Here is a 22,989-nt window from a genome sequence, read left to right on the forward strand (position 1 = left end):
AGAAACTGAGATCTGAACCCTCTTTGGAAAGATGTACGTCTGATTACATCCCCATTCCAGTTTGAAGCCAAACTCATATTCTCCTCATGGTAGGCCCCTTATCACAAAAAAGCCTTTTCAGTGACTCATCTCCATTGAATTGATGGATTTGCTAAATGTCATTCTCTACAATCAATAGATAAATGTCATGTGATTATTTCCTATAAACTGATCATTTTGGAAATGTCATAATCTACAATACATTATGTGATAAATGCAATGATTCACATAAAATAGTTTGATTAAATGCATCATCTGAACTTTACATAGGAATCAGTAGATAAATGTGATAAACAGTCTGTCACTAATATTAATTTACACATTTGGTGAATTTCATTAGGAATACTTGAATTGTTAGATTTAATAGGTGTTCTTATCTACATATATTTTGTCCCTATGATGCTGAAATGCTGAATTTTCTTTGTCACTTACACATTAAGCCTGTCAGCAATATTCTGCCACGCCACCTCCCTTGCTTTATTAATTGCTGCAGTATTGCCTTTTTTCATAATTATGTCCTTATAGTCCTCATACACTTCCATAAGGAGCGTTTGCTCCGTCGTAGAAAAAGCCTCCGCTCGCTCCTTTTATTTGCTTTTTGACATTCTGCAACATTTTCGGCACTCGACTAGTGTGGACTTTTTATTTTCCCTGGGCGCGTGCATGAGTTGAGGCTTGAATTAGCGTCAGTTGGAGCCAGCTGATTTCAGTTGATGGAACAGGTTGGCGCTAGATTGGGAGTTGGCGTTTAGTCAAACTTCAAGATTACACCTTAGTCTGGATATTCTTAGTTACGTTGATGGAATACCCCCCTGGAGAGGTTGAAAGGACATATACGTTCAAACTATGTTGACACACAGCTGGTTGAATATCAGCGAAGTTTCCCTTCATTGTCTTCTGTGGCCATCAGCTTACGCTGTGATCTGTAGCCTATAGTTCGGCTTTAGCTTCTAACTATCTTTGTCGTTTTAACCTGGTTTTGCTGCTGAATGGGTTTGACATCTTGGATATGTCCTTCAAACACATATTATAGACCCCTCTGCCTGCTTCTCTCTGAAATTGCTTTTTTGTTTTTCTAAAATTTTGAGAATATTTTTTCAGGGAGTGCAGTTAGTGAAAGTCTGGGCTCCATGCTTGCTCCAACAACACGATGGACCATCACAACGGGGCGGGAATTAGCGAAGGGTCATTTGAACTCCAGGAAAGACAAAAATAATTTTGTGTGTGTGTGTGTTTTTCACCTGAACAGGCAGCCTGTTGGTTTTCATTCTTTTCCATAATAGCAGACCCTTAACTTTCTTAAGTTGTGTAGACCATCACAGTACATATAAAATCTGCCTTAATTTTTGTCAAAATTAAAGTCTGCGTAAAGTAAAATTTGAGATTTCTCTGTAAACACACTATCCAGTCATTCATTCATTCATTTTTATCCGCTTTTCCGGAGCTGTGTTGTGGGGCAACAGGCGGAGCAAAGTACTCCAGACATCCCTCTCCCCAGCGACTCTTTCCAGCTCCTAGTGAGGGATCCCAAGGTGTTCCCAGGCCAGATAAGACATATAATCCCTCCAGTGTGTTTGGGGTCTGCTCTGGGGCCTCCTACCAGTTAAAAGTGCCTCTAACAGGAGGGCTCCTGATCAGATGCCCGAACCACCTCAACTGGCCCCCTTCGACACGAAGGAGCAGCAGCTCTAGTCCGAGCTTCCCCCGGAGGTCTGAGCTCCTCACCCTATCTCTACGAGATAGCCTACGAACAGGTCGCCCCCTCGTCTATGATTGGGACTGGATATCTGGCACGCTAGAAAACTGGAGAAGTCTGACCCGACTGACAAAGAGCATCAGCCAATGAGAGACGGGATACGTCCCACGTCAGCGCGTAGGAGGACGGAAGAAATGTGAGGAGGACAAGCCGCAGGGTTGCCACTTGCCAGGTCTGCTTATTAGCTGCGACTTTGGGCTTGTTTCTAAAGTGGAGTTGCTTATTTGGGCTTGCTCTCTAAACGTCACCTTTCTCTATATATATCTGTCTAATAAGTTATTTAAACACATGATTGTCGCCTCTTTTGAGCTTGTTTCCATAGCCCTGGTTGCTTGTTTCTCTCCCAAGATCTGGCAACACTGACAAGCCGGCCGGCAAGCAACAACAACAATGGCTGCGTCCACAGGATCACGGGAGCGCGTTGTGTTTGGACCCAGGATAATAAAGAATATCCATGCCTTTATGATGTGTTGTCTCCAAGTTTGGTGACGCCACCGCGTTATCTGGGGCTCTGTCGGCGAGGGCTCAGTGGCAAAATCTTGTGGTGTACACACACAGGTCATAACGCAGTTGGCGAGACTCCCGCTGACAGAAACACACATCGCCAGGTATGAACACTCAAAAGATTACGATAGACTCTGCGACACAAAATCAGGGTGAAAATTGTATAATGTGAACTCGGCTTAAGGCTGAGCCCAGACACCCTACAGAGGAAACTCATTTCGGCCTCTTGTATCCTTCATCTCATTCTTTCAGTCGCTACCCAAAGCTCATGACCATAGGTGAGGGTTGGGAAGTAGATGGACCACTAAATCGAATGCTTTTCCTTCCACACACAGCGACTGCTTGACTTGAACGATCCCAGTCGACTAAGGGGTCTCTGACTGACGATTCGAATCTCTGACTTTCAAGGGGCAACCCTAATAGATAGATAGATAGATAGGTTATCAAGTAATGCATCAAAGCCCAACACTGGTCAGTAATAACATTTACCAAGCAAGCAGAAAAAAAAGCTCAGACTGGGGCCATCTTTACCCATGACCTCACATACACGGCTCTGTCACCAGGATGTTGTGTGTATATTCTGTACTATAAGTGGACCCGCAGAAAGTTCCAAGGACCCCCTACTGGACTGTCATCAAATCTCATGAGTCACTGCCCGCTTAAAGTTCACAGCTGTTAATATCCCAAATACTAGGCAGCTGTCTCTGGCGTGCCCTGGCCACTTATCACTACCAAATTAGTCCACTATGTGACATGAGAAAATGCAAAGCCCTGCAAAGTGAAATAGTCAGCATTTTTCCTCCTGGTCAAGCTTTGAGTAAAACATGATGAGTGTCGGTGAGTTGTGTAGCATTCAGTCATGATATGGAAACATATCAGATGTCAGATTAATGTCTGTCACATCGGGAGCTCTGGCACTTGCTATCAAAATGTTTCCTCTTGTCCACTAGACCAGGAAAACTGAAAAGCTGACATATACACCTCATGAAAAAGACAAAGGCATTTTGCAGGGGAAAGAAAAAACATTGACACTTGCTGGTGAGGAATGTGAGAAAAGCGTCAGAAGAAATCATCACCCACTATTTCTATTGTGGGGATGGATGCAGGATTGCCTGCAGACAACTGCAGAACGGGAAAACATTTCTCAGTGAAACCCAATCACTTGGAGACAGTCATGTGATTTGTGAGGCAGGCGTCGTGCTGTGAGTGGAGTCATGGTGGGTACATACTGGGCGTGAAGCACTCGCATAGCTTCTGGTTAGATCATCATCCACTCTGCATAATGTTTATGAGTGTGATGTCTTATTTCAGTTTATGACCCCCCCCCCCCCTCTCCTGGTGATCTTTTTAAAGTTGATTTCAGCATTAAACATGATCTCACTTCGTTTGAATGTATTATTTGTCTCCCAGTTTTAGAGTAATTGATACAATCATGTGATGCATTAAATTTGGTCTTTATGACACCAGGCCTTTCCCCTTCACACCCTTCCCAAACACACATGCAGAGCAAGCCCCACTTTTTACTCTCACCTCTGTCCCTACGGACCCTATTAGCAGTGGAAATGTATACAGTTCCTGATGTGGAAAACAGAGCCAAGTAAGTGTTTGGCTCTTGGGGGGGATCAGCTGAGAAGTCACAAAGTACAGATGAGGGAGTTTGTAATGGTGCATATTTGGAATCAGACTGTTGCTTTCAAGGCTAAACCTGTTTATTGAGAGATAAAGCTCACATATGGTGCAAATCGGGGCTGGAAGAAGACGGAAAAGAGAGCAAAAACACACACAACTGAAGCTACCAGCACAACAAAGTGCTAAGTAATAATCCCCCCACCAATGCTGTCCATGTCATTTATGGACCCTGATACACCAAGCCAACGGTCAGCTGTTGGTCAGTGTTAGGCCGGCGGTGAGCAGCTGTTGCCCTAGTGTTTATGGCATGTCCTGCACCTTTGGAAATCACTAGCAGTTCAGCTCTGTGCATGAGAAGAAAAATGGAAGAAAGGAAAGTAAACACATGGCTAAATTCAAGATGGAGTGAGATCGAAACAAACTTTTTATATATATTATAAATCAGGTAACAGTAGCATTATTTTTTTCGCCATTGGGCTCTTTAGCATAAACGGTTTGTGTAATTGCTTGCTAGTGCACGCTAAATGGGCTATGCTTTGTTCTTTCAACATCGGGTTACGTTGTTATTGTGCTAACCGGCTAACTAGCTTCTTAAATCCGTCCTGTCAGTCTTCAGGGTTCCTTTTTTGAATGACGAATACAGACTGCCACTGCCTGCTGCTATGGAGAGTTATTTTTTCTCATGCCGGTGCAGGATGTACATGCTAGTTGGCCATTGGCTGTAGTCTTTGCGGTGTTCTCAAGTGCAACTTTTTGGTCAAAACATGAAGCGATGCAACAGTTGGCTTTTGTTGCCACTAGTTGTTTGATGATGGCTGATGTGGCTAAAACCCTTAATAAGAGAAAACATGATGATTACTTAAGAACAAACTCTTCAAGACACTATGGTAACAGGACATTTTGTAATATTTTCTAGTTATCTGAATATACATCCTAAGCACTTTTGCAAATGAGTCATTGCTCAGCTCTGACACAGCTGCTGAGTGACACAAGTTTGGTAAAGTGGTGCGTATAGTCATGCTGAGCAATCAAGTCCTTTGTTCCTTTATGAGTACACTGCCATTACTTAACATTTTTGTGGCTCTGTATAGAAAATTATCACCTAAATGCAGTTTCCATTGGTTTACCTTCACTGCTCTTACAGTGTTTTTTTTGCCTGCAGCAGGCAGATGTGTTCAGAGTATGAACTCAGATAAATTCACAAAGTTAGTGCCTAGCTGGAGAACACTGTGGAGCATTTAGCAGCACTCAGGTGTTGCTGAAGACCAACACAGAGCTGAATGGAGGGTGTGGACATCCTTTCGAGACTGTCCTTCCAAGAAAAGCAGCAGCTCTAGTCTTTCAGCAAAGCCCCAAAAATGGTGTGTTTGGGCCTTTATTAGGTGGCTAAACACTAACCTATTGAGGCAGCGTTTGCTCAGCGCCGTTTTGATTTATGTACGTGATGTAGGGGTTTTCCTGGAAGTTAATATGGAAGTCATTAAAAATAAAGAATGTTTGTTAGTCTGTGTTTATTAAGAAAGTGGCAAATACATATAGACTAGTCCATACCCATTGGTAGCTTTGTCACCTTCTACCTATGCCAATCCTCAATGCCTATGTGCAGTTTCACATAGATTGACCACGTCAGTGAGTAGAAAAACGTGGGACTGACAGAATGACACACTGACAGTTTCCGTGATTATGTACAGCATACCATACCATGACTTAGTCATACCAAAAATGAGAAAAAAACAACAACATTGGGCCACAGGGGGAGCCACAGCGATCGGTCACATTTTAGCCATTTTTAAGCATTTTTCTGTTGTTATAGCGCCACCCAGTTGCCAATTAGAGTTAAATTTCTCCAGTCACCTTGAGGCGTCCTGTTCTACATATCTACCAAGTTTAGTAAAAATCCATATGGCGGTTAGGCCTAGATAAGAAATTAGCTCTCTAGCACCCCCATTTTGTTTGATGGGGTCAATACTGGAGGGGTCCCCTCAGATTATGTGTGGTCATACGCCTACAAAGTTGTGTGGTGATCGGTGAAACCCTTGAGATGTTATACACCTTTATGTGATGAGCCACGCCCTCTGCAATATTCATTGCCTTACAGAAGCTCAGTTTTAGTAAGTTTTCCAACTTTTGCCAAGAGGGAACTTTAGATATTGGTCCCTAGATTATGTTCACCGAGTTTCGTGCAGATTGGTCAAACTTCCTAGGAAGAGATTGATTTTAAGTGTTTTTCAAAAAATTCATTCATTCATTCATTCATTCATTCATCTTCTAACCGCTTCATCCTCTTGAGGGTCATGGGGGGGCTGGAGCCTATCCCAGCTGACATCGGGCGAGAGGCAGGGTACACCCTGGACAGGTCGCCAGACTATCGCAGGGCTGACACATAGAGACAAACAACCACTCACACTCACAGTCACACCTACGGACAATTTAGAGTTATCAATTAACCTAGTCCCCACTCTGCATGTCTTTGGACTGTGGAAGGAAGCCGGAGTGCCTGGAGAAAACCCACGCTGACACGGGGAGAACATGCAAACTCCACACAGAAGGGCTCCCACGCCCAGGATCAAACCGGCAACCCTCTTGCTGTGAGGCGAGAGTGCTAACCACCACACCACCGTGCCGCCTCAAAAAATTCAAAATGGCAAAAAATTTGTATAGCCGGAAGTTATGTGTTCGTGAGGCACATTTGTTCCTCATGAGGAGAGGCATCTCTGTACAAAGTTTCATGTCTCTACGACATACGGGGCATGAGATATGCCCATTCAAAGTTTGCAATTTCAATCGGTTGCTGTAGCACCCCCCTTTGGCCAATTGATGTAATATTGCTTCATTCGCATCCTCCCATGACCCTCTACCACTGTGCCAAATTTCACATGGATTGACCAAGTCAGTGAGGAGAAAAACGTGGAACAGACACACACACACACAGTTTTCATCATTATATAAGTAAGATAGCAAGATAAAATGTAGATTTCCAGATATCTAGGATCTTTTACAAGTCTGTTCTCGTATAACAATTTTGCCTATCATACAGTTCTCAAGTTCAGAGATATTTGGGGACTTAGGGATGCTTTTATTCCCAGTTTGTTCCTCACTTGTTCCTTGGTAAGTACCCAGAATTCCGTGTTCATTATTGTAAGATGTAACAGGTAATTTCCTTGTACAAACCTGCAGACTTATATCACTCAGCAGGCTTTTGCTTGTGATGTAATGACCTCAGCAGTACGATAATAAACACTGACCCTGCCGTGAAAACAGGATGTTAAAATACAGGATCCAGTTGGGTGACATCAACAAGACCTCATCATTTATTTATACAACTGTCTTTGCTACAGTCATCACAATGTAAAATTAAAAGCCTCAGTGTTTTGTTTCTTTCGGCAAACAGGAATCTTTTTGTTTCCTGTAAACCTTTTTTTTGTGACGTTGCCACAATATGATGATTCATCAATGAGTACTCAGGAGAGCGGTGAGAGAGTGCTGCTTTGACATTGTTTTACAGCTGTCTGCAGGGCGAAAACAGACAATGCCTCACTCAATGGGAGCAGGAAAGAGGTTGACAGACCACTGTGTTTAAAGGGCACTAGGAATTCAGCGACTTATGAAGCTTCGTTGCGGCAATGGGGGGCGGAAGCCTCTTTGGGGTGGGGGGGGGGGGGCTTAATCTGTGGTGCAAGCCAACACACGTCTCAGGTGGCCGAGCTCCTTGATCACTGCACCATGAGAACCACCTGAACGGTCAGAGAAGGGGGAGGGTGGGAGCAGAGATAGGATAGAAAGGGAAGGTGTGGCCAGCATGTTATGGTAACTCCTTCAGTGACACAGTAACCTGCTATCTACACCCCAGTGACTTTTTCATTTATCCTCAGATGATTCAAAGTCATTGCACCATGCAGATCATAATAAGTAGAGTTCAGTATCTTGTTGCAACACATTGCCTGCCATGAAATGCTGTGGAGTACTTCCCTGAGCTCTGTGGATTGTCATGATGAACTTGTTGTCAAACACGACTACAACAATATGCTGTGATGTATTGCAGTTTTGGGTTACTCTCCTGTGAGAAATCGCTCTCCGTGGTCATGTTACAATCTCTGCACAGGAGACCTCCTACACGTGCAGATATGAGTCAAAGAAAGCCGAGGTTGTAACCCCGGCAAGGAGTGGTTGGTAAAGGCAAGACCCTGGTGTGTATCAGGAGGTACGGTTCGCTGTTATGACTGGGAAGTTCAAACCCACTGAACCATGAGAGGGAAGAGTGGCTCTGGAGCTGTTTGAGCTGCTTGGCTCAAGGTTGGGGTAAAGCAGAAGGGTGGAGTTGAATCCTGGATGATAAATCACCTGACATGTCAGTGGAAGAGCTTCTACTGCTGCCTTTGGTTAGAGTTTACAGTAGGAATAACTGAGCGGCGCTTTGTACAGCGATTCTTGGGAGAGCTCCAAACACTTAGGCAGGAATTTATTGATTTTCCCAATGTTGACTCAGTGAAATGTGATATGTTAATGTTATGACATTTAAGTTTTGTTTCAGTTGTATTCATATGAGCCAGCCACCTTTTTCAACCCTCTGTCAAGTTCCAGTGTGTATCCCTGAATTAAACTGGCCAAGTAGGATAATTGTAAGCAGAAGTAGGTACGCACTGCATTGCTATCATGGCATGAATCTGTCGAAACAAGTATCAAGCAATAAAAGCTAGAAGGGAAGTAAAGAACAAACAACTGCTTCGTTTTACAAACAGGAAAAGCAAGATAAAATGTCAAAGAAATAAGCCAGATGGTGCACAATAAAAAAGTATTAATGTAGGATAAGGCTTGAAATGTCATTAAATGTTTTGTGGTCAGCATCGCAAACCATCGAAACCCATAAAATCAAATGGACCATACTTGATACATGATTCCTATTGATGTGCGGTGGTTCACCACAATTGATTGCTCCCATAAGGAGACAAACCCTTGGCCACATCTTTCACATGCTCACATAGCTGGAGCATTTGTAACTCTTTCCTTTAGTCAGATGTCAGTCTAAAAACATGTGCATGCAGGTAAAATGGACATCATGACATGAACTGTATCTGATCTGGAATGATTAGCCATGATGTGCAATATTAAAGGGGAACTACAGCCATTTTCAAAATGAATACATGTTATTCTTACAGTCTGGCAGAATCCAAAAATATTCCTGAATCTAAACAACTCTCCTCCAAATCTAAAAACTAAAATGCTAAAACTCGAATTTGTGATGTTATCTACTATCTTACTATATAATGACGAAAACTCTGTGTGTCTGTTCCACGTTTTTCTCCTCACTGACTTGGTCAATCCATGTGAAATTTTGCACAGTGGTAGAGGGTCATGGGAGGATGTAATATTACATCAATTGGCCAAAGGGGGGCACTATAGCAACCTATTGAAGTTGCAAACTTTGAATGGGCATATCTCATGCCCCGTATGTTGTAGAGACATGAAACTTTGCACAGAGATGCCTCTCCTCATGAGGAACAAATGTGCCTCACGAACACATAACTTGCGGCTATACAGATTTTCCGCCATTTTGAATTTTTTGAAAAACACTTAAAATCGATCGCTTCCTAGGAAGTTTGACCGATCTGCATGAAACTGGGTGAACATAATCTAGGGACCAATATCTAAAGTTCCCTCTTGGCAAAAGTTGGAAAACTTACTAAAACTGAGCTCCTATAAGGCAATGAATATTGCAGAGGCCGTGGCTCATCACATAAAGGTGTATAACATCTCAAGGGTTTCACCGATCACCACGCAACTTTGTGGGCGTATGACCACACATAATCTGAGGGGACCCCTCCATTATTGACCCCATCAACAAAATGGGGGCGCTAGAGAGCTAATTTCTTATCTAGGCCTAACCGCCATATGGATTTTTACTAAACTTGGTAGATATGTAGAACAGGACGCCTCAAGATGACTGGAGAAATGTAATTCTAATTGGCAACTGGGTGGCGCTATAACAACAGAAAAATGCTTAAAAATGGCTAAAATGTGACTGATCGCTGTGGCTCCCCCTGTGGCCCAATGTTTTTACCTCAACTACTAATGTACAGTTTTAGCCCACTAACTAACCCACTGTTGGCAATGGTACTACTGTACTTTCAATACAGCAATCGTACTATCAAATTCACAAAAACTCTGTCTGAATACATTGCTCTTCTTAATGGGTTCAGTTGACTTGAATCTGCAATTTCCTATGACCTGTATCCCAAACACACACCATGTGAAACTGTACGTGGGCAACTGTGCACTCAATGGGTATGGACTAGTGAAGTATAAAGTGTGGAGCTGCTCCATAGACAATGAATTGGGATGGATGTTCTACATGACACTGAGAGCACCCAGGGGAGTATATGTCTACATTTTCTGTTTCAGAGCTGAGAGCACTACAACAGAGTAAAGCGGGATTTATATGTCTGCATCGAAAAACGCCGTAACCTGTGCCGTAGCCTGACATACACCTCCCTAGAAATGTAACTACATGTAGCAGCGACACAGACCTCCTGTCTATTTCTGTAAGCTGAAACCATTTCCCTCAGTGGAAACAAAGCTTTAATTTACTTTGAAGCCACAGTGTGTAGGTATGCAACAACTGTAGCCGCTGTGTACCAAAAAGCTATGATAACACTGATAAAACCATGTCATCCGATACTTCATGGAGTATTCATTCAGGCTCCTTCAGACACACGCGACATGAGTTGACAAACCCCCTCCTCACCATGCTGGCTGTGTTTACAACGTAGGACTGTTGGGGCGGGTGTAAATCGAAACAAACTAATCAACTCTTGTCTTTTGCCAGCTGACAAGTGGCTCAACCTAATACACCTCATCCCTCTCCTCGCATCACTGCGCCACTGACAGCATAAATCTCTGCTAGTCGCCAGGCTAATCTATACAATGTAAAATGCCATAGGCTTGTGCTAATAACATTAGCATGTTATATTTGTTTGAAAACGTGTTCAGTATAAGACAGTTGTTTTGTCAGTGAACCTTGTGAGTTTTTAAGGAGCTGAATTTTGTAACATGACCTTTGTTAAATGTTGCTGTTGTCCCTGGCTTCATATGAGAAAAGGACATGCCTGCTAGCTGCTAAACAAATTAAAATAATGTAAAATGCCATAAGCTTGTGCTAAAACATTAGCATGTTATATTTGTGGGGGAAATGTGTCCAGCAAAAGACAAATGCTTTGTCTGTGAATTCTGTGAGTTATATGAAGCTGATTTGTGTACTTGAGTTCAAAATTGTTGCTATTAAGCCATGTTTAATGTGTGTTTTGGGTGTGTTTTGAATCCCAGAAACACCACTGCCGACTAGTGTTTTGGAGGTGTAACTGCAGAATGACACAGACACACCACCGCACAAGTATAAATGCTCACAACGGCGTAGACCATGTACCTAAGCTATAGTGTAGACTCTGCATAGAACTGATGCACAAGTATAAATCCTGCTCTATTTGGATATTTAAAAGAAAAAGCATTCTATGGGTCCACAATCAGGCTCCCATTCATTGTCTATGGAGCAGCTCCAGAGATTATACTTGATGACTTCACATGTTTGTAACTTCTCTGGTTTCTGGCTTGTAGAGAGAGTAGCTCACGTTCACAAATATTGATTGAACTTTCCTCAGTCATGGAAAAGTTTTTTATTTAGGTGGTGTTCCCCCTTAACATTACCTATAAAATAAAAAGTTAAGATACTAACTTAAGTTGAAGTAGGATAAGAAGTGCTAGTATTAACACCACACATTTTATTGTCCTTATGTTAATTTCTTATATGTTATACTGCTTCATACTGAGCCATGTCCTCAATAATTAGTCCTCTTTTCAGTAAACCTCAGCCTCCCCTTTTCCCTGACCCCACAGGGTCAACTGTGGCCAAGGGCCACGCAAAAGAAGAGGGCCAGTCAGGAACATGTCATTGCAGATTTGAGGCAGTGGGATGGTTAACCTGTGAAAACCAACCAGCCCCTGATCAGCACTTTGTAATTAAGACATTGTCATTTGATCTGTGAAGCAATAGCCTCAATATGTGCGCAATTAGGGGCTATCCTGAGGGCACAGCTTCCTGGTGGGTTTGGCTGGAGACATGTTAGAAATGAAGGCATCACAGGCCTAATGGTGACAGATAAACTTTACTTTTTTTTTTACAACCATTAATCCATAAGATGGGCCTGAAAGAGGTGGGAGCACACTTTAAATGTGAGGATACCACAATATATTAAGGCCTAAAGCTGAAAGTGACTCATGTGCAGAGACCTGATTCGACATCTGGCAGAAATTGAGGATGTTTCATCCATTAACTTTGGCATCTGTTGAGAATTAATGAGTATGTGGGTAGCTACACTGAGCCTAAATAAGCCATCTAGTGCAGTCACACGGCTAACTTTAAAATGTGCCTTAGGTGATGAAAGCTAGTTAGAGGCTGGCTGGGTGAAATGAAGTTAAAGTGATTGCTGGAGGCCTTGGCACCTGTGTGCCATGCAGTACAGGATCCAGTAGGTAACTTCCCTGCAGTGGTTGTTACCGTCTGAGAAAGCTGCACATCTGGGGCCTATCATTATTTTCACCCAAAATTTACCATAAGCTTTCTGGAGCCCTTTTGCCCCAGCACACTCTTCCATAAAAAGAAAAATCATCTTTTTAAGATAACTGATTTTTAAAGATGTGACTTCTTTTTGGCCTGAGAATGAATAATTATATTTTGCATAATGGATGTTTTATATATTATTACTTTGCCAGAAACATGTTTAGAACCGTTTTTGTTTCCTCCACACAACTTTATCACTTACACGTTTCCTATAAGCTACATATAAATATGCCTTTTGTCACAACTGCTTTCTGTTTGTCAAATTCAGTTCTTTTTTTGCACATTCTCACTGGGCTCTCGATGATGAAAGAATAGTGACAGTGGTTTAGCCGAATGAATAGCCTCACAGGAGGCTCGGAGACTGAATGAATAACACATCAGGGAGGCATCAGAGGAGTTACAGTGGAGAGATTTTGCTCAAAAAAATAACAATAACTTCATCTCAGGAGCTCTGAAATCCAGATGCAGCTTGAACACTGTGCATTTGAATCGACTCTATCCATTCTTTTATGAAAGTTTTCAACTCTGAGAAAAGGGAATGTGTGAATCGTGTTGTTTTATTAGCAAGTCTGAACTGTTTCCAGATGTCTTTCAGCGCGGGTTCACGTTATAAGGCCTTATTATAGCAGATGTTTACACATTTAGATAGAAACCTGAGGATTCTGAGGTGCATTGCTCTCTCGTGTGATAAAAGGGTGCATAAAATGTTAAAAGAAACAAAATGTAGGCCTAAATGGATCTAAGAGTTTGTCTCATATATTGTAGCTGTGAACTGCAGCATAATTGCAGTGATGACAGGACCATATCTATCAGCAAAAACAATAAACAAATAAAAGTGAAGTGGCAAACCAGAGTTTGGGCTACCACTGACCACACTGTGATTTTAGCTGAAATGTGTCCATGAAACCACAGAGTTCAGAGAGAGACAGCGAGGGAGAAAGAGAGAGACGAGTGAGAGAAAGAGAGACTTTTAAAAAGTAATAGCCATGACTTGGAGACTAGATGTTTTGTGTCAAAGAAAGAGCTTACAGGATCCAAAAGTGTTTCCGGTGAGCCCACCGAGTCTAATTACTTACAATGCTGTGACATTAGTCTTCAAAGGACATGAAAAACAAGACTCTTTTCACACGTCCATCAACTTTGTGTAGGACTTTACGTGCCCAAATGATTAACGAGAAGCTGACCACATCATGGCCAAGGAAGTCTCACTTCCTCCAATGGATGACAGTGAAGAATGGCCCATAAGGCCCTCTGTGCTAATTATTTTGTGCTTTGATTGCCTAATATTTTCCCACGAGTTATAATTACATACCAGTGTCAAAGTAATACATTAAATGCACAATACAGTGAATATTAGGCTTAAACATTAACATGGATTTGAAACACTAATTAGGGTTTAAGATGTATTTCACTGCTGGGAAGATGCTCTTCATAAAACTAGATTGTCTACGCAGCAGAAAGACACAAATACTTTTGAAACTGGTGCTACATGACCAGAGAAAACAGATAAAGGGCTGCAGCACTGGCTTTTGCTCAAGAGGTGGAAAACCTACAACTACCAGAATGCACTGCACCTCACTCACACTCACTGCTATGATACAAATCTGGTTGCAAAGTGTGCATTTTATGAGCATTATAAACAGTATCACAGACTTGCATTGTTGATATCGCTGCAGCAAAATGTACTAATTGTACATTTATACTCAGTATTATCAGCATAACCAATATTAAGACTATTATAACACTAGAGAGAAATATGTAAGAGGCTGCTGCACACTGAGTTTATGAGGTTCAAATGTAGCTGCATGCTGAGCAATTCAATACATCAACCCTAAAGTAAGTCTTTCCTTTATGACGCTGCTCACGTTAAGTGTTGATTCAACCCCTCTTGGTTTCTTTTCCACGGATTGTGCCAACAATAACACAGTGACTTGAAACATACTATAATCTGAAAGGTGTTAGTATATTTATATTTATCCACCCATTGGGTGGACACATTTCTGTTTCTAATATTTTATCCTGTCCATGGAAAAACTGATCATCTCCTTGTTATGTACAGTCTAATACAGCCCAGCTGATACTATGATATTGATATGTTGACGGAGTTAAAAATAAGTGTTTTAACATATACATTTGGGCTGACATAAACAATATTCCTGATAAGGATACCTTAAATGTGGGGCGCTGGTGGCTTAGTGGTGGAGCGGGCGCCCCATGTGCAGGGCTGTTGCCGCAGCGGCCCGGGTTCGACTCCAGCTTGTGGCCCTTTGCTGCATGTCACTCCCTCTCTCCCCCCCCCTTCACACTTGTCTGTCCTATACATTAAAGGCTAAAAAGCCCCAAAAAATATCTTTAAAAAAAGAAAAAAAAAGAAGGATACCTTAAATGTGTTTTTTGACCCTTTGCAAGTATTAAAACCTTTGAACACTGAGCAAAATTGGTGTGATTTCTCTCAAAAACATGGGGAAAAGGCAATGAGCAACTTGGTAACAAATGTCCCACAAACTGCAAAACACAAAAAAAGATGTAGATAACAAAGAGAAAAAAAAGCCAGAAAAAAACTATATTCATAGTTATTATCATTATTGCATTTTTTCATTACATTTTCAAAATTGTTACAGAATTATTTTAATTTTTAAGCACTGTTCTGAGGTCGTTTCCTTGTTTGTGTGTTTTGAACTTTTTTCTTTTATTTATCTATTTATTTTTAACAAATTTTCTTGTTTTAATTTTCTCTTTTTACTAATTTCTTGCAAAATTTTGGGGTCATTTCTTCTTTTGTTGCTCATTGCCTTCTTCCCATGTTTTTTAAAGGAATCAAGCCAATGTGCTCAGGTTTCAACGGGTTAAATACCAAGCTATGTACTAACAGGGTCATTTTACTGTTGAAAAATAACCTGTCAGCAACAGTGTTGGAAAAATTACTAGACAAAATGTAATCAATTATTCATTACATATAATTGATTAAAAAAGTAATTGAATTTCTGTGCTAGCTACTCATCAGCAAAACTAATTTGTTACATTACTTGTTACTTTTGAAATAGAAAAATAAAGTTAATGGTTTAACAAGCAGCCAGGCTATGTCCTTAATATTTTCTAACCTTAACGTTAGCCTCAGTGAAGCCGCAGGATTCACACACTAGCCAACTCTGGACAAAATGAGCTGATTCCTGAATGTACCTAACCAGACAAGCTAACAAAGAAAACACAACAGTGTTATAAGGGTTAGTTAATGTAGTGTAGTTACTAAATCTCAAACTGTAATCCATTACACTACACATCTTATTACTGAATAATGTGCTACTACTCCGCACTGCTCTCTGGTGGACAAACTATGTATTGGCGGCCCTGTTTATAGAGGACATTAAACATTTCTTGTGTGTGCTGCAGTTTCTTATTACTTTTTGGCTGCCATTCAGCCCATACAGATAATATCAATGATAAGCTGATATCGACCAACATATCAGCCCAGCTGTATATATCGGTGTAACTCTATAGTCTGTTGTGTAAAGCAAACGTGCAACACACTATTAACCACTTCAAACACATTACGAGTCTCTATAATACTAGCTTATTGTAGCAATATACGTAATATCCAATATGTAGTATTATATATTTTTTTATCATAGAAGAGTTGGAAATAAAATAAGCTTAGTTACAGTGTCAGTGCTCTCTGGTGGACATGCTATATAGGCCAGGGGTGGGCAATCTGCAGCCCTGGAGCCATATGTGTCTCTTTAGCCCTCCTCCAGTGGCTCTGTGTGGCATTTTTATTTATCATTGTTGTAAAAATGTGTGGTCTATGCACTGAATCAGCTAAAACGTGCGTCATACGTCTACAGCGTGGCACCTTTTCCTTTAGAATGTGCCAAACATCAACAGCGGTGGCTTGTCTTGAGCCTCCCTACCTTGGCTAGCAATGGATTCGTAATCCATAAAAGTAAAAGTCTCAGAGGAAAATTTAGAATTAAATGGTACGTGGACAGATTTGTTTGCTTTCACCGCCAAAGTACTGAATAATAATAATATTACCTAATAATAGTGTCCACTTCAGAGGACCCATCTTGTGGTAAAACATACTTTTGAATGCTCAGTTGGACTATTTTTAATGTCGATAGGCTAATTTAGACTTAATGCACAGTGTTACCAAAAGGTTTAAATATGTTTTGTGGCTCCAGGCAGATTTTTGTTTAATTATTTTTGGTCTGAAATGCCTCTTTTGATAGTTAGTTGCTGACCCCTGATTTTGGCTAATAGAAGCTCTGTTTATAGAAGACCTTAAACGTATCTTTGACGTGTTCTTGCTGCAGTTTCTTGTTAATACCTGGCTGCCTTTTAATCCATACAGGTATTATCAATGACAAGCTAATATTGGCCAATGTCCTCCTGAGACCCTGTGAACTCATATGAGGACATCACATTTTTGGGTTTACTTGACCTTACACTTCATTCTTCTTAACTCAGACCTGTTGTCCTCATTTGTGGACACTTTTAGGTGCCATCTAGTAGTAGTAAGAGTGTAGTGCACTAATCCGTGTAAAACCAAGATGGCCAGCATCTCCGCCAAGTCAGCCTGCAGCCGGTCCCAACACAAAATCAACAAGGTCCAAAACCTGATCACACTTTATGGTTGAAACTTGTGTATTGATGATTAAGACTGTTTGTAGTTTGATGTGGCAACAAATTTGACCAATCAGGACGTACTTGTTTAAAGACATTGGGACTTTATTGTTGTCTTGTTTGAGAACATTGGGACTTTTAGTTTAGTTTTCTAATATGTATTAGATCCTACTGATCCCAAACAGCTAGACAATACATTCTGTTGTTTAAAACCAATATGAGCAAACTATTTAACACCTCAGACACATCAAAGTCTCCACAATCCATTAATCATCTAATCTAACAGTATTATTATTTTGAGATTCTGAAATACAATAAGCTTAACTACTTCTAATGGATGGTTTCCTCAAAGGTTTGTGTGCCATTGTCATTTTGTTTGAGCAAAGATCACCACTGGCACAAACCTGAAACCCTGAATTCAAGATGATTTCGTGATTTTGGTTGATTTTCTCATGAGGACTGGCATATTTTGTTTCCAGGCTTTTTACCACTGTAGCACTCGAGCCTGCCCCATGTGTGGTGGTCGAGGCGCACTCACCATTGGCTCGGCAGCCCATAGGGGCGTTGCTTCGCGGTTGGTGAGTGCTTAGGGTGCACGGGGTGTTCTAGGGATGGCTAAGGGAAAGCGTACTTGGCACTGATCCCTCCTTTCAGTATAGACTGCAGTTTACATTAGGCAGCATATTTTTTTTTCTGTCAGCGGGATGAATATTTCATAAATAGCTGGCGTTTATAGAGGGGTAGTGGATGCATGTTTAGCAATGCGATGAGGCCAGTGCACTTTGCAAGACTTGCGCTGCAGAGAGCCTCCGCGGATCCCACGACCTGTTGCTGACAAGCCGGGGAAAAGGAGAGGGAGAGGGGGAGCCGCTCGGGAGACACAGAGGGTTACTGCCTTGGAGACGACAGCCCGGGTTTCTTCGCGGAGGAAATCATGCAGTTTGCAATCTGGCTGGTTGGACTAATGTGTCATCTGTCAGCGCTTGTCCGGGACACTTTGCAACACCGATTGCATCCGAAACAAGGTAGCGTTTTGTTTTGATCACGGTGAAGTGATAGCCTCCTGCTGAAGGTGTTTAAACAGTAATGTGTGGTGTTTGTAATGATGCCTGGTGCGCTGTTAGGGCTGTCAGGCTGCAGCTGCATGTATTACACTGACGCGCTGCTGGTAATGCCACCGCTTTTCTCTCTTTACCTTTTTTTTTTTTTTTTTTTTTTGCAGAAAGCTTCATCAAGCAGCTGTCATCGTATGAAATCATCACCCCGCTCCGTGTGAATGACTTCGGAGAATCATTCCCGCACAAATTGCACTACAGGAGGAGACGGAGAAGTTTAAATGAGGACCTGTCGGGCTTACGGGTTCACTACAGGATTGATGCATTCGGGGAACGCTTTCATCTCAATCTGACCGCAGACTCCAGCTTCATCGCCCCCTCTTACACAGTGACACACTTGGGAGCGGAACAGAGCAACGACACGGACACCCACTTCCATGACCCGAGCGATATGCGCCACTGCTTTTTCCGCGGACAAGTCAACGCCAGGGACGAATATCCTGCCGTCTTCAGCCTGTGCACTGGCCTTGTGAGTAACTGACTTTTCACTACCGCTAAAGTTTACTTTTAATACGCTTTAATCAAGCGATGCTGACAGGCCTCCATCCATGCATGTCCCCTATAACCCGCAGCTTTAGTGAAGTGTGTAGGAGTGTAACAAGAGCAAGTGTTACAGGACTAATGTCACTGAGGAGGAGAGCGCGCAGCTCTGCATCATCTCAGTGCCTGTGGGGAGATGCTGCTGGTGCACAGTGCAGTCTGGGCATCAGGGTGGTGTGGTGGTTGGAGACTGGGGGTTGATGTGACAACAAGCCTCAAACCCTGCTGCTGGTGTGCTTTAGAGCAAGACACTCAACTTTGGCTGAAGTGGCTGGTCTTTGGCAGACCCTGCAGAGTGAACACTGAGGATAGGGCAAGCAAAAAGGCTGATTTTCCCCTAAATATTTTGGGCATTTGTGCATTTTTCCAGACTTTTACACCATAAATGAATGCAAAAAGGACACAAATTGGTGCATTAAGATTCACCAGAATGAATGCAGGAAATTAAGTATTTGATGCTCAAAACTTTCTGGCTGTGGATGCCCAAACCCCTCATTTCATATGTCCCGCCCTCCTATGTTGAAACAAAACCTGCACCCTTGCAAGAAAGCAACAGTAGAATTACACACAGGGTTGAATCTGCAGTATGTGCACTTATCTGGTGTCATGTCTGTGCTTTTGCTTTATCAAGCTCTTCTTTGCTGCTACAACAAACCTCTAAATCTTTGCTGAACAAAACGTAATAACAGCGGACATGCAAAAAGACAATCAAGTAAAATTTTAAAGTTACTTACCAGTCACAAATGTAAGTAAGTAAGTTGGATACCTATGTATTTGGGGCTGCTGGTCGGACAAAACAAGCTATTTTAAGACGTCACCTTGGGCTTTTTTTGGTAGTTTTTCACTTTTCATAGACTAAATGATCATCAGGTCCGTTGTTAATGACAGTAGTCATTAGCTGCAGCCCTGAGCAACAGATGTTATCATTCAGTCTAAAGCAGCTGTTGATTGCCCCTCATTGCATCTCTAGATCTTACGGGGCTGTAACGGAGTTATTGGGTAATAATGAGTTTACGGTCCCATTGTAGCATATCAGGATGCTGATGCCCAAATCGTTTAGTTTGCTGACTCCTGTGTGAGAGAGTCTGGTGAGTGTTGAAGGGGATGACTTCATGGGTCACATAAGGTTACTGGTCCAGGGGCAGGGGGTTGACCTCAGTCGCGCCAGCCGGATTCTGGTGTGGACTTAGCATGGTGGGGACCGGCCGGAGCAACACAGACAGGAGGACCATAGCCTTGGAGTCTCCCTCCCCATCGCAACCCCTATCAGTGACATAATCCTTATTTTAGATAGGAGCACTGTGTACAGTACCAGGATAGCATGTTGATCTAGTACATTCACAATGCATACAGTGATTGCACTCCTGTTGAAACCTGGCGTGATAAACAATTGTTGTGTGTGACATTTTAGTCGGGGTTAACTCCCACTCAGTGTAGCTTTGGAGAAATACACATAACATTTTTGTTTTGTGTGTTTGCTTTGCAGTTTAAGACATGGAGTATGCTGGAATTATCAGGGTAATAAGCCTTTAATTGCCCCTCTGCCCAACTTTGATGTATGACTCACTTATCCAAACATGTTTGCATCCTTTTTCAAGCAATCTTTGTTGCTTATCCGCATCATCACTCATTGAGAATGACAGGACAATGGAGACAGCACCAGAGGCTATTGGGTCATAAATGTGTCCGTATCTGATCACTGGGGCTTAATGGCCAAGCACATTTTGTTGGGATGAGGTCATTAAGGAATAATTAAGCCCTAAAACAAAGGGGTCATTCTAGAAAAAGCAGGTTCCCCTTTCGTCCAGAGTTGCTCAAAGCCGTCCCCAGGGGGGATTCAAGGGGGATTCAAGGGGGGGTGGGGTTGAGGAGCTTTTGGCCTTTTCAAAGTGAGCTGTGACGGGCAGAGAAGGGGAGAAATGCTGTGAAGAGGAGACAACTGCCAATGAAGGTTGTGCGTGAGGGACTTAAGGATTGCTCGCAGCGTGGGAAATGCCCCTAAAGGAGCTCGCTCTCTCACTTCACTCACATAATAGAAGTGTGTGGTGAGTCAGCCTGTCCTGAGTAATGAGGCTATCTTCATTCCAGCACCAAGCCATGTACCTCTGTGTAAAGATCAGGCTCATGACACCTTTATGTCCTATTTAACTTCAGAGATTGACTGCAACTGTGCGTCACTTTCGAATGACTCAGCACCCACCGGGGTTTGAAAGTGTCTTTGTGGGATTTGATAAAAACAGATGTGTGCCAACAGTCATGCCATCCATGTCATGAAGGCGACCTCGCTTCAAATAGGAGTCCCTCAGTTGTAAGGTCCGGTTCAGCACCCGCTACTGAACAGCAACCATTGTGTCTGTCCAAACTTTTGCCAGATTTGCTGCTGAGCTAATGCTGGGAAACCCTGAAACTCTGCCCCCTCCATTGACTAAACAGAGCATTTGTCTGTTCAGCCTTCCATTAACACCACATGAGAACTTAAGAGAGGCTCAACCATAATCATCTAATTAAAGTTAACTCACTACAGATAGTTATTTACAAGATAAAGGTGAACATCTACCAGTTGTTACACTGCATAAATCATTCATTATATTAAGATCACTATAACTGGTAGTTGTAGAAAGGCTGCGGCATTTTCATATTTAAAGGGTACGTTCGGTATTTTTCAACCTGGATTCTATTTTTTCCATGTTTTGTGACTAAAGGGAACAAGTTTTGAAATTCATCCAGTGTTGAGCGAGAGCGCTGCAGCCAGCAGCAGTGAAAAAAGGCTGCAACGACCCTCTGTTTATATCTTCACCGAGCAGCTGTGAATGCGGCGGTGACAACATTATGGAAGGGATCACTACAGAGATATACCTTTCTGTTAAAGATCCTTTTTGTTTAACCAGAAACAGCCAGAAATCGCCATCACCAATTCCACCAGACTCCATTTAAATAAACAGTAATTTTAGCGTGTATAAGCCAGCATGTTTTCACATCCAACAGGGTGAATGAACGGTTTATTTCAACCAAACCAGAACTGGTAATTGTTGTAACAGTGGAAGAGGATGAACCAAGATGGCTTTTGAGACTTTTATATTGTTTCCGCCGACTTTGAATGACGTGTGTTATACGACACTAAATTTATCATTATTTTAATGGAGTCTGGTAGGTTTGGCGATGGCAATGTCCACGCTGCTTCTGGTTAAACAAAAAGGATCCTACTCTTTAACAAAAAGGTTTATCTCTGTGGGGCCCTTTCCATAATGGTGTCAGACACTTGGAATAATAATCTAAAATGTCAGTGGCAAAAATAAGCACTTTTAGTTGAGATAAACTGACGCTGCCAACATGCCCAAAATGATTACATTGCAGCCTGTTTTGCTACTGCCATCTGCAGCAGTTTTGCTCAATGCTGGACCAATTTAGAAAAATGCTGTTCACATGAGTCACTTAGACACAAAAACATGGAAAACGTGGTCCAGGTTGAAAAATACTGAACTTACCCCTTAATTAAAAGGGCCTAAATCTTAATGCAACTATCAGCATTTGCTGCCATGCCTAACACACTGTAACTGGATTCTGCCAGTACTTTGATCCATGCATGCATTGCAAACCTGAACACTGAGGCTCTGAAGTGCCTTTTTTTTGTTTTAGCGGTGTGGTTATTTCTATCCTGTGTCTTGTTTTCACAAGCTCATTACACTGCAGCGCTGAACACATGTAGCACTCAAGACCTGTAGCACTTTCGAGGAAGTATGGTGCATATGCGCGAGCCAACTAATCCTTCACCCTTTGAGAGGCGGAGAGGAAAGATACACACACAGTTTGTACACGTTTTCCATATCCGATTTGTATGTTTTCCATTGTCAAGCGTCCATCACTCGTGGGGGTGGTTATGGAATAATGCCGCCTTAAAGATAACATTCCAGTGTCCAATATCCTGTTTAAGTGTGCACATGAAATTACCATACAAACACCATTGTGCCTCATGGCTGAGTGAGCTAAGAAGCTTTGTGAAGGACTGAGCTGCCAAATCAATATTAGCATTCCTCTGTCAGCAGCTCTGTCCGTGTATGATGATGTCAGTCGTCCCAGTGTCAGGTTTATGGGGAGATGCATTCTCACAGTTGCATGAAGCACTCTTAAAAGCCTGTGCAAGAAGGTGTGAAATGATTTAATGACTTACTTGTGCA

General features: G+C 42.1%; 1 protein-coding gene across 2 annotated transcripts in view; it reads left to right on the plus strand.

The window, feature by feature from the left end:
• The first annotated feature begins 17,754 nt into the window (after window positions 1–17,754).
• The window catches only part of LOC117262077 (A disintegrin and metalloproteinase with thrombospondin motifs 20), a 111,549-nt gene continuing 106,314 nt past the window's right edge, over window positions 17,755–22,989 (plus strand). For both annotated transcript variants that reach the window (XM_033634744.2, XM_078167751.1), the window contains exons 1-2: window positions 17,755–18,184; window positions 18,382–18,743. In XM_033634744.2, the coding sequence (XP_033490635.2) occupies window positions 18,094–18,184; window positions 18,382–18,743 (453 nt within the window). In that variant the 5' untranslated portion in view covers window positions 17,755–18,093. The remainder of the gene's footprint in view (window positions 18,185–18,381; window positions 18,744–22,989) is intronic.

This window comes from Epinephelus lanceolatus, chromosome 5 (assembly GCF_041903045.1).
Source record: "Epinephelus lanceolatus isolate andai-2023 chromosome 5, ASM4190304v1, whole genome shotgun sequence".
NCBI lineage: Eukaryota > Metazoa > Chordata > Actinopteri > Perciformes > Serranidae > Epinephelus > Epinephelus lanceolatus.